We start from the raw sequence: 15528 nt of genomic DNA, 5'->3' as shown, positions 1-15528 counted from the left end.
GAAATGTAAACAAAGAAAAATTCCAATTTTACACTGCGTAGCATTTTCGGAAATTTTCAAACATCCAGCACTCTAATCATTGCTTACAATGGCGCAATACGCTTAGTATGTTCAGGGGAAGAGTATCCTGGCAAAAAATAGCAAATTGAAAATAGATACAATGAAATAATTTGGTAATTCATAAGAAACTGTCAAACTTTTAGTGCAGCGTGACGCCATGACTGACTCAAAATCACGCAGAACGACAACGGTACTTATCGGCATTTCTGGCTTCTTCCGTCACTTACAATGTAAACGATAAGAACATATCACAATACACAGATAGTCAGAATAATTCTGATTACTTACATCTCACATTTATATACAAAAGATCCCTGAATCAAGCAAAAAGTCGTCGCAAAATCCTGTGCACCCTTCTCAGCGAAGCCGCCATTTTGAAAGAAATCGGTCATCGGTAGTGATGTCACACGTCAACATTGTTGCACATATTAGGCAATTTCTTTGAGGTGAAGGTCGGTTGAACAAGAGCAAACACAATGCCCATACCAGTCCGATTGCACTTTTAGTATTGTGGTGTATATTTTGGGCATCGTTCGGGTATTTTTTCATGAAATTGATTTCAGCATCTACATATATCCATGTTCAACACCATAGCATGTGTGGATATAAGGTATCCGTTTATATTCTTTGAAAGCTTTTGATTGTTTGAATAATATTTACATGGGACATTGACTCAGTAAGTGTATTATACCACATTTTAAGCCTCTACACAAGTGTTGGAAGATCACACGTAGCCATTACTGCAACATGTGCTTTAGTTAACTGTGATATACAATGTTCAATACGTTGGGACAAATATTGCAGTTTCATACGAACAGGTTCATAAACAGCGATTTAATTCCAACTTATAAGTAGAACGGATAATATTAATGAAAATGATTTGTACATTTTATCAAATGTAGGGGCACACATACTACTCTTTAAAGGAATTGTCTTGTTCATTGTATTGGTTTGTGTCATATTTATAGACAAAACTATTATGAATATTGATTGCCAAGTGCGATTTTGTCAAAAACGTTTCATGATTCATTACCATTGTTTTTCGATAATAAAGTCAATTCAAATGCGATTAAAATATATCTGATGGCAGAATGTCTAACTCAAACAATATTCATACGGAAATTGTTAAAAATATATACATCAGGTCAAGTCTTAATTTGGACAAGCATTACGTCCATTTTCTTATACTTCTTTACTGAAAAAGCGATCTCTTTGTACCTTTCGGTGCATACTTATGAAGGGAATTGATTTCATAATCATGAGAAGAAAAGTCTTTTTCCTAAAGGAATACTCAATGAATATTCAGGTGTTGTGAAATTTTCATTTATGCTAAATTGATGCTAGGCAGGTGCGCGTGTTGCTCACAATAAGATATGTAGTAAAACCGTGTAATTGTTGATAAGTTCAGGAAACTATTTCAGTGATAAAACCAATCATTATATTTTGGCTAAAACGTGTTGAATTCTGACACAGAAGCCGAGATCTGTTACACATTGAGTGGAAATTAGGTTAGATATATACTAATCAGCAACCAGAGTAGTCTTTTTCCGACGTCACAAAATGCACAAAACATGCCGTGACGTCAACTAAAATGTCGCATTATTTTCAGTTATTTCATTACGTTTGAAAATGTGGCTGTTACTCCGTTATATAATGACGGAAAATTAATAAAAATACATATACACAAACAGGAGAATATGGGAATCTAAGAACTGAAATATGTATCGGATAGGGACATCCAAATCGCTATTGCCTGATTTTTGATGTAGTACACTTGCATCTTTTCTTACAAATTGTGAAACTACCAAAAGGTATCCTCTCACATTGGGGAAATTTGTATTGGAATAGTTTGGTTCACTGTGAACAAAACATCACGAAAATATACTGTCCATATCCACAGCAAATTCTCTCCATGTGATCGGAGTTACATTGACCTAATGTAAACCATAGCTGAGTTATGCCCCCTTATCTTTATACGTGCATGACCTCTCTGTCGACGTTTGACGTCATAGTAGAAAATCGATTTTTGACATTTATTGCAGGTCATTTTTGATTTTGTGAGTATGACGTTATGCATTAGCACATACATCCATTTCATATACACTTATGTCGTTCAGATATCAAGCTGTATTTTCTTCGCTCACACTTTCCGTAAAGATGCCAAATTAAAAAAATCGTAGCAGAGTGCTTTTATTGGTGCACGATAAAAAACTGAGAAATTTACTGTTTTTGAACACACATAAAAGTTTTGGACAACTTTTAGCAGTGTCTATTTCTCCAACCCCTTAGGTAGCCGCAATTATATTTATACCAACGGATAGGAAATCAAATATTCTACATGTCTGTGCAATTTCATAGCCGTACGCAGATCCAGGACCACGCGAGCGCAAATCTCGCACAACGTTCACTTTTCAAACTTTATGAAAATGTGCGCCTGAAAAAAAACTCGGCATCCAGGGGGTTAATCGAGTGTTGACGAATGAACATGGCATCCTGTTTGTGACCAGAGTAAGTAATAGCAAGGATCGTATTCGGAGAAAACCTGGGATTCGAACTCACTGCTCATTTACCTGGTAGAGATAAGGGAAGTTAATGCTCAATGGTTTCCTGCCATAGTTAGAATTTATGACAGTCCACGTTTAATGTATGATAATAACTTGATAGGTGTCATTCATTCATTCATTCATTCATTCACTCATTCGTTTATTCATTTATTCATAGTTCCAGATAGATACTGCTTTGAATAGGAGATATTTGAGAAACACGAATTACCGGAAAAGCGTATCAGTAAATTTGTGCTCAAATAGCAGTTAGGTTCTCGTAAACTGAACAACAATTACTTCTTTGTTATTAACACGCGAGAACAAGACTACACACGCAACAGGCTCGCTGCCTGTGATTATCTCCCTTGTATAAACTCTCCAATCAATGAGGCAGTAAACATCGATACCATAACGACCAGCGACGCTTGTGAGGAATCTTCAACACCTGTAAGTAAATAATATCTCCACAATAGCTACCACCGACGATATAAAGTGCCCGCTGTGTCATGAATTAGTTATAAGGGACGATATTATAACATACCTTCCCACCATGTTCACTAACTGTACAATATGTCGAGGTATTGAACTACATGACAGGTGCTAATGCCTTACATATGGTCTCCGCAGTCAGACAGGTAGTATATAACATTTATTATTGATGACTGTGTTGAGTATTGATCTAGATATAAGCATAGCGTAGGGGGAATATCATGTGTGTTGTCAGTCGCTGCTATCGAGCTGCACAGCTTATCGCCTATAATGACCACCGCTTGATGTACATAATCCTCCTAATGAAATATTCAGGTATTACGTTTGTTTACACACTCGCCCGGTCGATATAGTGGTTAAAGTACGCACGCAATGGGCATAACCTCGTACATGGCGTTAATCTCTGTCCTTATTTTACATTTACACACCACCAAGTCCGTATGTAGAATGGTACTTTGGTTGATTGTTTGAAATAGGTTTAAGTATATCAGTTTTAAGGACATAAATTAATTTAATATCATTATTAATTTATTATTAAAATAATCTATTAAAGTAGTCCCCTAGGGTAGAAGGGGAATGAAATAGTAATCCACATGAAATTCGAAGCGGGTTTGTTTTGGTAGTTCCTTTGAATTACGGTTGTGTGTGGTTATCAGTGGAGTAGCAACAGCGATATATTATTGATTGTAGACTATAGGAATTATTGCAGTCAGTGAACGTCCATAAAGAGCCAGCCAGGCATTGTATGCGTGGTGAGAGATTACGAAGCTAAAAATAGCAATTTGGTTTGTGCAGCTGGGCCAGTTGGTTGCCCTGTTATCCACAATACTACAGTCATTTCTGATACAAAAATGGTTACCCTTCAATTATTAATTCCTTCGCTGCTACTTTGATATTACATGTTCTTTTTCCCGCTACACTAATATGACAAGTTCCTTTTCCCTGAGACATCTAATGTTACCAGTTCTTTATTCTTGATACATTTAATAATGTTATTGCAAGTGATCTTTCCCGAATATTACAGGTTCTTTTTCCTTCTGTTCCTAATATTAGAAGTTACTTTTGTCCTAGTACCCATAATGTTACAAATTATTTTTTCCAAAACATTACGATTTTTTTCTTGCTTCCGTTCTTTTTCTGCTACTCCTGTTATTACAAACGTCTATTGTCAAAAAATCTATAATGATAAACATTATATTTTCTGAATATTGCCAGTTCTTTTTCCCGCTACACTAATACGAAGGGTATGCGATTGTCTTAATTATTGTGTGGCAGTGCAATCTAGTCATATAATATAGTCATCATATATAATGGTGACATCGATATTCCCTCCTGATAATAAGACTAGTTTTTGTGTCAGGTATGCTAGGCTACCCTCAGAGAGGGTGTCATTAATCACTCTTGTAAAGATCGGCTAGGTTTTCCAGCGTGGGGAATTTTGGTTGCCGCACATATCCCAAGTGTGCATGTAAACTATATGTCCTCAAAGCTGCAGACCTTCTTCACTACATACCCCCGTAATCCGAGAACCTAATCTTCAGGTTTCAACGTCAAAATAGCGATTATTACAGCTGTGCGTGCTTTTGTCAGTATGGTTGTATACTTTAGCTCGGACTAAAGGTGCCCCAGTGAGATATGGTTAACATGAATAAATCCAGACACAACGTAACCATCCAGTAGATCAGGGGTTATATGGCTTTTCTTTGACGCACAAGTAGTATAAGGTCAGAAAAGTGAACGTTGTTCCTGAACACCTGTACACACGATTAACACGAATACATCACCCAGACACAATACAACCATCCAGTGGATCAGGGGTTGTGTCGCTTTTCTTAGACGTACAGGTAGTATAAGGTCAGAAATGTGAACGCTGCATCTAACGATTGCTTTGACACTACACGTTGATGTAGAATATTTAACTTCCTATCCCGATGATGTAAACGCAAGTGCAAATACGTCGACTGTTGGTAAAACAGATGTTGCAAGGATTTGTTAAACAAAACATTGTACATTTCTACCCTTTTTTCATCGTGAATATACTGGGACGATTTCTTTTATGAGGTATCTTTACGTAACCTGTGAGTGAAATAAATACTGACCATATTTGAACATTATCTATATGTATACATATACAATAGTAAGTGAGTGAGTGAGTTTAGTTTGACGCCGCACTCAGTAATATTCCTGATATATGGCGGCCGTCTGTAAATAATCGTGTCTGGACCAGGCAATCCGATGAACAGATATTCATTATACATAACAGCTTGCCACCAGTGATGAAAATGTATTTTATTTTCTTCTATGACGCTGAACGAAGAAAGACAGGTCACACACGCATAAACACATGTGAGTTCCGATAGGCTCAATGCAATTTCATTGTAACTTTTTGGAGACAATTTGCATTGAATAAGGTGACTATATTTTCGTGAGGTATTGCTCACGAGTACCAAAACTATTGCAATGCAAACAATTATTGTAACAGGATACGTGTTGGTAGTAGCACAAATGACAAGACATGATAATAGCATACAGCACAAGAAAGGGCGTTATAGTAAAACTGATGGCCCGGCCTATCTAAATATGTACATTAGTGCTAATATTCCCTATTCTCCTGCTTGTGTAGATTATTTTGACTAATTCACCATTAACAAAATGCTAATCCCTTTTTCAAGAGTTATGAAATTACTAAAAAGATTACACGATTCTACCTGACTTCAGCACATCCGTGAAAGACGGAACTGGTATGTTCATCAGGTATGGTATGTATGAACTGGTATGTTCATCAGGTATGGTATGTATGAACTGGTATGTTCATCAGGTATGGTATGTATGAACTGGTATGTTCATCAGGTATGGTATGTATGAACTGGTATGTTCATCAGGTATGGTATGTATGAACTGGTATGTTCATCAGGTATGGTATGTATGAACTGGTATGTTCATCAGCAGATATCTCACAGTCAGTTTGAATAAACAGTCTTGGTTTATCTGTCAGAACGTGACTCTAAGCTGAACATACAATGGCAAATTATGCAATTGCAAAAATGTTCTGAACAGATTCAGCAATTTGACCTGGTATCTAGATGTGGACAACACACGAATCCGTTTGGCATTAATTTAACGTCAAAATAAGAATATAGTAATACGCACGAATTTATTTTAGGACGGGACTTTTCTTTGTTCTCTGTGGGTGTTACTATGAATAACTTCACCTATATCCCTGCTTTTATGGACGAGCTAAGGCATGAGGATTCACTAAAATCTACAGACATCAAATATGTAAATACGTGTTCGATGGGAAGATAATAGTTCATATGATACACAAACATACCCTGAACATGATAGGGGTTGAAGGGTAGCATAGTGTTTAAAGTGGTCGTACGTCACATCAAACACCCGGGTTCAACTCCCACAAGTGTGAAGCACATCCTGGTGCAACCCGCCGTCATAGTGCTAGAATATTGTTAAAAGAGGCGTAAATTTAAAGTCACTCTCTCGCCCACTAATATTAATGCTGGACCTCGGCCAAAAACAGTATTATGGTTTGTTTGTTTTTTTGTTTGTTTTTTTTTTGCTTTCCCTCTTTGATGTTTGTCCTCTCCTTGATGTTTTGACACTGTCATGTCAGCTCCTTGTGGACGTGCTGTGACGCCCTGACGGCAATATGCCGCGGATCCACCTCGTGTCATCTGCGCCGGCGTCTGAGAAGGCAGTGCACGACATTCTCGTCTCATCCCCTGTCGTCGGCGTCAGTTGCAAGGGGGCCAATGCAGGGGGGAAAGGTACGTCCCATTTCACGAATGACTGACATAAAAAAAGCGAGTAATATTCAATATTTGACTAATGCCCAGGGACATATTACTCAGTAAGTAAAATCGTTTTAGTTTTATGTGTTTTTCGTGTATATACTTTTGAATATTTTGTACAGTAATTAACTTCGGTGAAACAGAAATTTTAAACACCTGGTATCAGGTATTATCAGCTATTTTCACTACAATGAGTAATAATAATTTTATATGATTTTATAAGAGATTTCCTCAGCTTTTAAAATAATTGAATAGATTCGGTTTTTACATTACACACATTTGTAATTGTCTATTTGTTCTGAAGAACTATGATCAGTTGGACTGCACGGTATTATCGGTATACTGGTATATCACAATACGCTTTTCAAACGATGCGTATTGTGATATTTTATTTCTGAGGACTGGTATACTGGGTAAGAATCATACATGAAGTTTTGTGATTATCTTTATGGTTTAAATAAAAATTTACTCATACTTTCATTAACAACATATGTTTTCCTTCGTTTTTCAGTTACAAAGCTGCATAGTGTAATACTATCATGTGTGTATAATCCATGACAATACAGCCTGGTTTTAACATTTCTGTTATCAGAACCATAATTTATATGTTAAGACACTTACGATATAGTGTCACTCACTGTCGAATAGTCAAGGTCCCAATACATCGAAATACGCATAGCAAACGCGGGTACATGAATCGGAATGTACTGCAATACAATAAATATGCCAATACACAGCCTTCATGATCATTGTCTTCTTCTAGGTACCATTTATCTGATTGTCGTGGCAACGCTGCAGGGTGACGTGTACGCTTTCGATGTGAGACGAGACAGGAACATCATCCTCGACGGCGGTCTGATCAGACTGTTCCAGAGTACTGACGTCACCAAGGTACTGCATCACACTGCCGGACACCGTCACGGCTTGTCGTCCATATTAGTCTCATAGTATGTGGCTAATAAAAGTTAAATCTAATGGATACATTTCACATCAAACACATTTGTTCAGTCTTAATCGAATTCTTCTAATTGGCACACCTTTGTGTTTATCTATTACCTAAATTGAATCCTATAAACTGATTCAGTTCCTGTGAAATCAGTGCCATCTCCAAACGTTAGTTCAGTTCCAATAAATACTCTCAATTCAAAGGGAAACTCAGATAGATTAGTTTTACCTCAAGGAAATTAGCTCAGTTTGAAAGAAATAAGTTCAGTCGGATTGCGATCCATACGGTATTCGAAAACATTCTCACAGTGAGGCACCTAAACGTCAGCACACACAGTCAGCCCTCTAACCCACTAAGCCACCGCGGCTCACTAAGCTGACAACTGACATGGTAGTCTAGATCATGTACTTTATGTACCCCTCTTCACAGTTAAATGACACCTCTCCCATAGCCTAAACTATGAATGCTAGTACTTGAATGTAATGAATGTGTAATTTTAAAGATAGCATATGTATGTCTGCCCACTTTCTAAAGGTTTTTTTCTCAATTCATACTAAAATGCCTCTCAAACCGTTCATTCAGTAGACTTCTTTGCTTCCCAGGTAATACACGACTGCGCAGCCGATGCAGCGGCTCTCCATCGTGGATTCGGTGTCGCGCTGAGGAACGTCTTCGACACGCAGGTACCTCTACACAGCTGACCACCAACATACAGATGAACATTGTGACGGAGAAAAATAACCCTACCCACTTCTGTACCAGATCGCACTTGTATCCTGACGCTTACACTAACATTTATATTGTTGATAAGAACAAATAGCTACATTTAAATTGGAAAAGAGCACAAGTGATAATAATATGGGAGACAATGGTTCGTGTACCTGAGGAAATCTAGACTTGCTTCTGCGTTTGCGTTGCAGACATATTTGGGTGGAGTAAAATATTATTGTCCGCGGACTGAGAATCGGACTATCTAACTAGATATGTTTCGTTCGCTAGGTGGCGCAACGAGTGTTAATGGAGGAGTACGGACTACCACCTCGGATGATCAGTAAACACGCCTTGTTTGCAAAATACGACATCGTTGGATATACTCCCTCGGCCCAACTAAAGGTTCGTGTGAAGTCATGCCCGTTTCCTGGAATGACCAAAAGTTAGTGTGATGTCTAGCGCCACTGTCATTGATTTCCTCACTGAGACTCAGTGAAGGGAGCGATTACACGTGATAGAAAATACTTCTTGGTCTATCAGTCGGATGTAACTGAGGCGTTGCTGCACCAGCCGGAAGAACAAGGGACCCGAGTCACGATCTTCAACGCCTTCGGAAGGTTACGACCTTTCGTAACTCCACAAGCTTACGAACGTCTTAACACTGCGAACGCTTTGTGGATCGGGCACCAGGTCTCACAAATGGGTCTTACTGCTGAGGTTAACGTAATTCCTATATTCTCACACAGGTTTACGTTGGTCGTTGCACTGAGATCGCTTTGTCAAACGGGGGCCATGGCCATGTCTTTTTTTTCAAAGATGTTAAAATGATTGTCGTTATGCTGTCCGCTGTGACATTTGTGTCACGACTGCACCTACTACTGATTCTGTTAGATACAATCATCACCCATCATCTGTCTGCAGCGTCTACTGCAAGAAGACCAGCACGTATGGGCGCGGCGACCTCTAAATAAGGACATGCTCAACACCGCCGCGGCGGACGTCGTCCCCCTTGTGACCGTCCTCTACGACACACTCAAGAGGTACGTGATCAGACGTATCATCGACAACGAGACTTAGCAATAGTTAGATATAAATCCAAATTGGAAATGGCTATAATATAAATAGAGCTGTGAAGTACCTTTTCTCTCTTTTGAACCTTTACTGAATTTATTTTGCCGATGCCAAGATCTAGCTATTCCTTCATTATGTCGATTTGTAGCGTTCTGAAGCCGGAGACTGCTGACTGGTTCGAGTGTCTCTGCAACAACCATCGCAGCAGTCAACTTGGAAGTAGGAAAAAGAAGACGACAATAAAGGGAGACAATCAAGCCAGGCGATCTGTCAATGAGTCATTCGAAATGAGTGTCGTTAAATTTAAAGAACCCAAGGAAGACTAGTCAATATAAATAACAGCGAGACGCCGTTTGTCTCGACAGCGTTAGTCCTTATATGCTATTACACCAAAAACCATGTGAGTGACGTGAACATGAACATACATGGACGACCCACCGCTGTCTCCTTAATCCATACGTTTGTTCATTTAGGCAATTTCATTTTGTCAGTACCGTCTGGATAAAAGGAGTTTCGCTGAATGTCGACGTAATCTGTGTTTTGATGCTTAACGTGTGGTAGATACGCTACATAAGAACAAAGATTGGCATGTTATGCTAGAATAATGTTATACCTGCTAGAATAACGTTATCTCTGCTTTAAATGTACATAAATCACAATTCTCACGGGCACTATTTCAGGTTAAGCTGGGATTGTGATCTATTGCGGATGCGTTTCTCTAACGGTTTAAAGCAGAAGACCAGTTTCGTCATTGATTTCCCTTCTTAATTTGATTCAGATGTCAGTGTAGTTTTTTTATGCAAATTGTATGCGCGATGATTCCTTACCGGTAGTCTGGGACAAGTTTGCCCCTTTGCCGCGTGTGTCACCTGGTGTCAAAAGTGATTTACAGTAACCCAGGTCCGTAATTGCTGTGTCAGTTTGCCTTTAACGCCCACTAAGTTTTCTTTCAGTCATTCTTTGGCGTTGAGATTTTCTAGTGAATCTTACAGAGGCGTGGCATGATTGCCACCACTATTGTCTATCTTCGCCTTGATTAGAAGTCATGTGATTACAGTGCGGTATGTTTGTATCTGTGACATATGCTCATATATCAGCAATAGCGTACAGAAATGCCTTATATTAAAATGATCATAACTGTACGATGAACTTGTATGTTTGTGTAATTAGTGTCTCCTTTCATTGTGCAAGCCGATGCCATTTTAGATACATTCGGACTTAGTTCTTTGTGTTTGCAAGATTTCGGATGAGAAATGTGGTGTTCGTATTGGATATTTGTAAGAACCATTTTGTCTTCTACCTTTCTATGTATCATTAGAATTAAGGTGACGGTTATGCAGCATGAGGTCGTCTGGATATAGCGACCATGCTTCGAGATATATTACGGCTTGTTTATCAAGTCCGTTATTGTAGGCGTTTGTCTCATCCTGGTGCTGATGTCACCTCTTATGTTATCGGATTACAGATGTCTTTCATATTTCGCCTTTTCAGTATTTCTGTCAAACGGAAGTTGAATCTGCATCCATTTACCACTTGCATCGTACACCAATGTTAAATGTGATTTGAGCGATCAGTCTGTGTTCATTTAGCAACATGTTTAGTTGAAATGGACATAAATTTGCTCAAAAGAATATGTTCCATTGGTGATCACTTTTGTGTGTGTGCGCGTATGTGTGTGCGTGTGCGTCCAAGCGTGTTTCTTGGACAAGAGCGGTATCCTGCAAGCCACCTGTCCGGTTAAGAACATGTGACTATCCCGCAAGCTACCTGTCCGTTTAAGAACAGATGACGGTCTTATAATTGGTTTTAATATTCAACTTTTGGAAAAAGGAGGATTTACTCTCTTTTTTTGTTTAACTATACATCTGAGCAAATGATCTCACTGGTAAATAGGACTGTGTCTCGTCTTTTATTAGTTTTATGAATGTTCATATGTCATCCAGCAATAAGCCCCGACTGCTGCCTGTATATACTTAGGTGTCCACCAGACGACTTGTAATGTACGTACTTTAGTGTGTATTGTTCTCAACATGTTGATTACAGCGCTGTTACCTTACAGTATTATTACTGCCTATACCCTTAAATTGATGCATTGGACCAATAAAAGTATTTTTTGTTTATAAATGCTTCTGTTCACAATTTACTGTTGTACCGACATGAACGTGTATTTTATGGACCGGAATTCCCGGGACGTCCTTTATGTGCCTTGACATGTCCATGGTCCCCAAGTTCGTAGGAATTCAAGATGACAGATGAGACAGACCCCCTGATACAGAACGATGGGAGAGATCACGATCTCAGGGTGAGCCACACCTCTCTCATGATGCCTGGGCCACTTAGACTTCCAGTGTCGGAAGAGATCTGACACGTTTACTATAGGTATAGAAGCGCTCGTAAAATACTGCTATTAAGCCCAAAACTTACAAACTTAAAATCACACTTGACACACTGCATCCTCCCCTTGCTCAGTGAGCTTGTCGTGAACCTGGCAAATATGCTTGTCTTTATAGTTATCTTACGTACTAGTAAGTTGTCTGGCGGTCATTGCCTCATGATACGTTTCTGACTAATTGTGTTATTTGACTTCCTTAAGTCTAATGAGTGAGTATGTGAGGTTAACTTTACACGGCACTAAGCAATGTGGCAGCGGTCTGTAAATAATCAAGTCTCTACAAGACAAGCCAGTGATCAACAGCATGAACATCTATCATGGGTTACATTGACATGTGTCAACCAAGTCAGCGAGTCTGACCCCTCGATTAGTCGCATCTTACGACAAGCTTGGGATACTGAAGATCAGTTTTTACCCGGATCTTCACGGGTCGTCATATGTGTACGTTAAAGCATGTGATTTAAGATCGTTGTTCCAAACTGTTCCAATCTGTGAAAAATACGTGATTTGAACCTCCTCCGTGTCTTGTCCACACTTGAATATTCAGACCGTTGTAATATATGATATCTTAAAAACAAACAAAAAAAAATACCCAAAGTACTGCAGCATCCTAGACTATCATTTGAAAATGTCACGAAAACAGGCAGATAGATCTGCAAAGTGTGTACTAAACAGTATCGTACATCAACGAATATAGTTACTAGTTGTTCCCAGGCTTATGCTTGTGAGTGAGCGAGTATGGTTTTACGCCGCCTTTAGCAATATTCCAGCAGTGTCGCTGCGCGCGTGTGTATGTGGTGGTGGTGTACTGGAAATGTTCTGCACACGTTATACCATGTGGAGAATCGAACCCGGTCTTCAGCGTTATGCTTACGTGTTTTGGACTTCAGACTTTTAAGTGTGACCATATAACTGATATTCTTAACATGACTAGTTTACCAGCTTTGTTCAGACTTAGGAAGTAATAAAGGATTCCTTCTGGCTTTGAACCAGTATTTTCTGTAACTATAGGCGGATTCAGAGGGGTTTGTAGGACTGCGGTAGTGGTTAAACGTTCGCTCGTCACGCCGATTATCCGTGTTTGATTCTCACATGGGTACATGGTTGTGTGAAGCTCCTGTCGTGATATTTCTGGAATATTGCTAAAAGCGGCGTAAAACTAAACTCACTCTTATATTCGGTGTTCATGAACAAAGATATCACACAAGAACGCATGCCCTCCCAAGTGTATTGATGTGCAAAGGTGGGCGAGAGATCAGAGGCGCTGTAATCAGCTAGGCAGAATGGATGTATTTACAAGTCCAAAAATCCCGGATCCCAAATTACGATCCCATCAGTCATTGCATACCATACGTTTCGTAGGTTTCACTGAAGTGGAAAACGCCTTTGATCCTTTTGGTCACATTTACTGAAGCATTTAACTGACCTATTGTTCAGAGTGGCGTTAAACCAAGTGACCGATTGGCTCGCCCCAAGGTCTACTCGAACTAAAATGACAAGAGCTTACACACCCAGACACTCACACAACCCTGTCGTAAGAGGCCATTGATGTGATCGGGTGGTCAGTCTCGCTGACTAGCTTGATGCATGTCATCGTGTCCCAATTACACACATCGATGATGATGATTCTGATCACTGGATTGTCTGGATTCGATTATTTACAGACAGATGCTATGTAGCTGGAGTTTTACTACGTGCCAAAAGCCATCATTGGGGAGAAGCTAGTCTCATAGTCCCGGATCAATATATGCCCTAAACGAAGCAAGGATACAGGGTATGTGAATCTCCCGATTCCTGGTGATTGCTTTGCAGGTTAAATGGAGTGGTAGTCATCATATAGCTGGAATATTGTTGCCTTACACAACAAACAGAACTCACTAACTCGCTCAAGAACTATCACTTCATGAGCTTCAATGTTCGGATCCGTGAAGATCCGGGTTAGAATTGATCTTCAGTAACCCATGCTTGTAAGAGGCGACTAACGGTATCGGGTGGTCAGACTCGTTGACTTGGTTGACAAATGTCATCGTATCCCAATTGCGTAGCTCGATGCTCGTGCTTTTTACCACTGTATTGTGTGATGCAGATGCGATTATTACAGACCGCCCTCACATTTGGATGAAGACTTTTATGGATATACAACTTCTTTCTTTTCTGGCGATTAGGTGCCTGACTCTGAGGGCGCGGATTCGAATCCCGGATGGGACTCAACCAAAAAAGTACTAGAATTTGTACTTTACTAAGAAAGTGAAATCCCAAATATCATAGATGTTTCTTTCTTGCAGTACGGCGTAAAACTAAACCCTCTCACTCGATGTGACTTTGTCTTCGCCGTCGTTGTTGGTGGTGTCTAGCCACTGAAAGTTTCAGACCACTATTTCAACTGCGTAAAGAGTTTACTTCTCCTGCTTCATTTTGTCGTGATTCATACGCACATGAGTATATTGGAGCCAGAGTTGTACAAAAACCTGGTTCTCATTTTCGCAGAAATTTCTTAACACTTTGGAAAGGGCACTGTTAGACCCCTTCTCGTGTTTGACATGTACTTCCTAGTTGTGATTGTCCCTACTGTCGCTATCCGTGGGACTGTAATCACTGTATATAGTCGCTGGGGTGTAACCGTCTCTCGTACTCTACCATACAACAAAGAGAAGGCTGACATCTACTGCCCGAAGTGAGACGATCATCATTCCGAGACCCGGTGGGCACACTTTTATGAGGACATGGTTGTCTCGGAAGTGGCTACTTTATGCGGTAGTCCGGACTTATAGACGTCGGGATCTCGCGTTTCTTTCCTTGGCTCTGACTACAAGCTGCAGTCTACTGAAGTAATCGGATTGTTTGTCCAGTGGCCGTTATGGGGTAAGTTTTCATTGCTTCTTAATAAGCATTGTAACTATTCATCTTGCGTCTACTATATCGCCGGTTCCGCTCGCTGAGTATCTGGGTGAAGGGCTGGTTGCTTAATATAGAACGTCACGACACGAATCTGTTGACTTAGCATAAATGATGTTTGGGTCAATGTTGACACAGTTTAGGAATAACTTCATAATGAAAGTGTGCTGGGAAATATGAGGTTTAATGCTGCCTTTGACGTATTCCTGTAGAATCACGATGGGAACACGAGAAATGGGTTCGCACATTGGGGAATCGAACCCGTTATACGGTATGACGAGCAAACGCTTTCAACACGACGCTGTCCCACCGACAAAAATCGCCCCGTGATATCCTGACGGTTACTTTTGAAAGTAACAAACAATGTATACTCTATGCTCGAACTTGTATTTGCGTATTTTCGTGATCACGACTCGGTTGTTTAGAGACAGTCGAGATATTACTAGAATACCGCTAATGACGGCGGTAGAACAAATTCATTCACGAGCTTACTCTGAAGTAAGTCTAGCTTCTGGCAGAAGAATGTTCATCCTGAAGCGCTGAGTGCGTAATAACCAGATATACGACGTTAACTGACCTAATAATCCTTATTTTTCGGGAAATATTGCAGGATGA

At 39.7% G+C, this 15528-nt stretch overlaps 1 protein-coding gene across 1 annotated transcript; it reads left to right on the top strand.

Annotated features, from left to right (window-relative positions):
- Nucleotides 1-2987: 2987 nt before the first annotated feature.
- LOC137277025 (egalitarian protein homolog) lies at nt 2988-11750 on the top strand. The gene is made up of 7 exons (XM_067808687.1): nt 2988-3050; nt 6721-6874; nt 7662-7789; nt 8447-8527; nt 8844-8957; nt 9477-9595; nt 9775-11750. Exons 2-7 carry the CDS (start codon nt 6757-6759, stop codon nt 9950-9952), a joined length of 738 nt encoding a protein of 245 aa, XP_067664788.1. The 5' UTR covers nt 2988-3050; nt 6721-6756; the 3' UTR covers nt 9953-11750.
- The last annotated feature ends 3778 nt before the right edge of the window (nt 11751-15528 follow it).

This window comes from Haliotis asinina, chromosome 3 (genome assembly GCF_037392515.1).
Source record: "Haliotis asinina isolate JCU_RB_2024 chromosome 3, JCU_Hal_asi_v2, whole genome shotgun sequence".
Classification (NCBI taxonomy): Eukaryota; Metazoa; Mollusca; class Gastropoda; order Lepetellida; family Haliotidae; genus Haliotis; species Haliotis asinina.
This window is presented reverse-complemented; position numbering and strand designations above follow the sequence as displayed.

Coding starts and splice junctions, on each gene's coding strand:
- LOC137277025 (XM_067808687.1), top strand. CDS start 6,757: ATGCCGCGGATCCACCTCGTGTCATCTGCGCCGGCGTCTGAGAAGGCA. Junction 7,790..8,446: donor AGAGTACTGACGTCACCAAG/GTACTGCATCAC, acceptor TTTGCTTCCCAG/GTAATACACGACTGCGCAGC. Junction 8,528..8,843: donor GGAACGTCTTCGACACGCAG/GTACCTCTACAC, acceptor TTCGTTCGCTAG/GTGGCGCAACGAGTGTTAAT.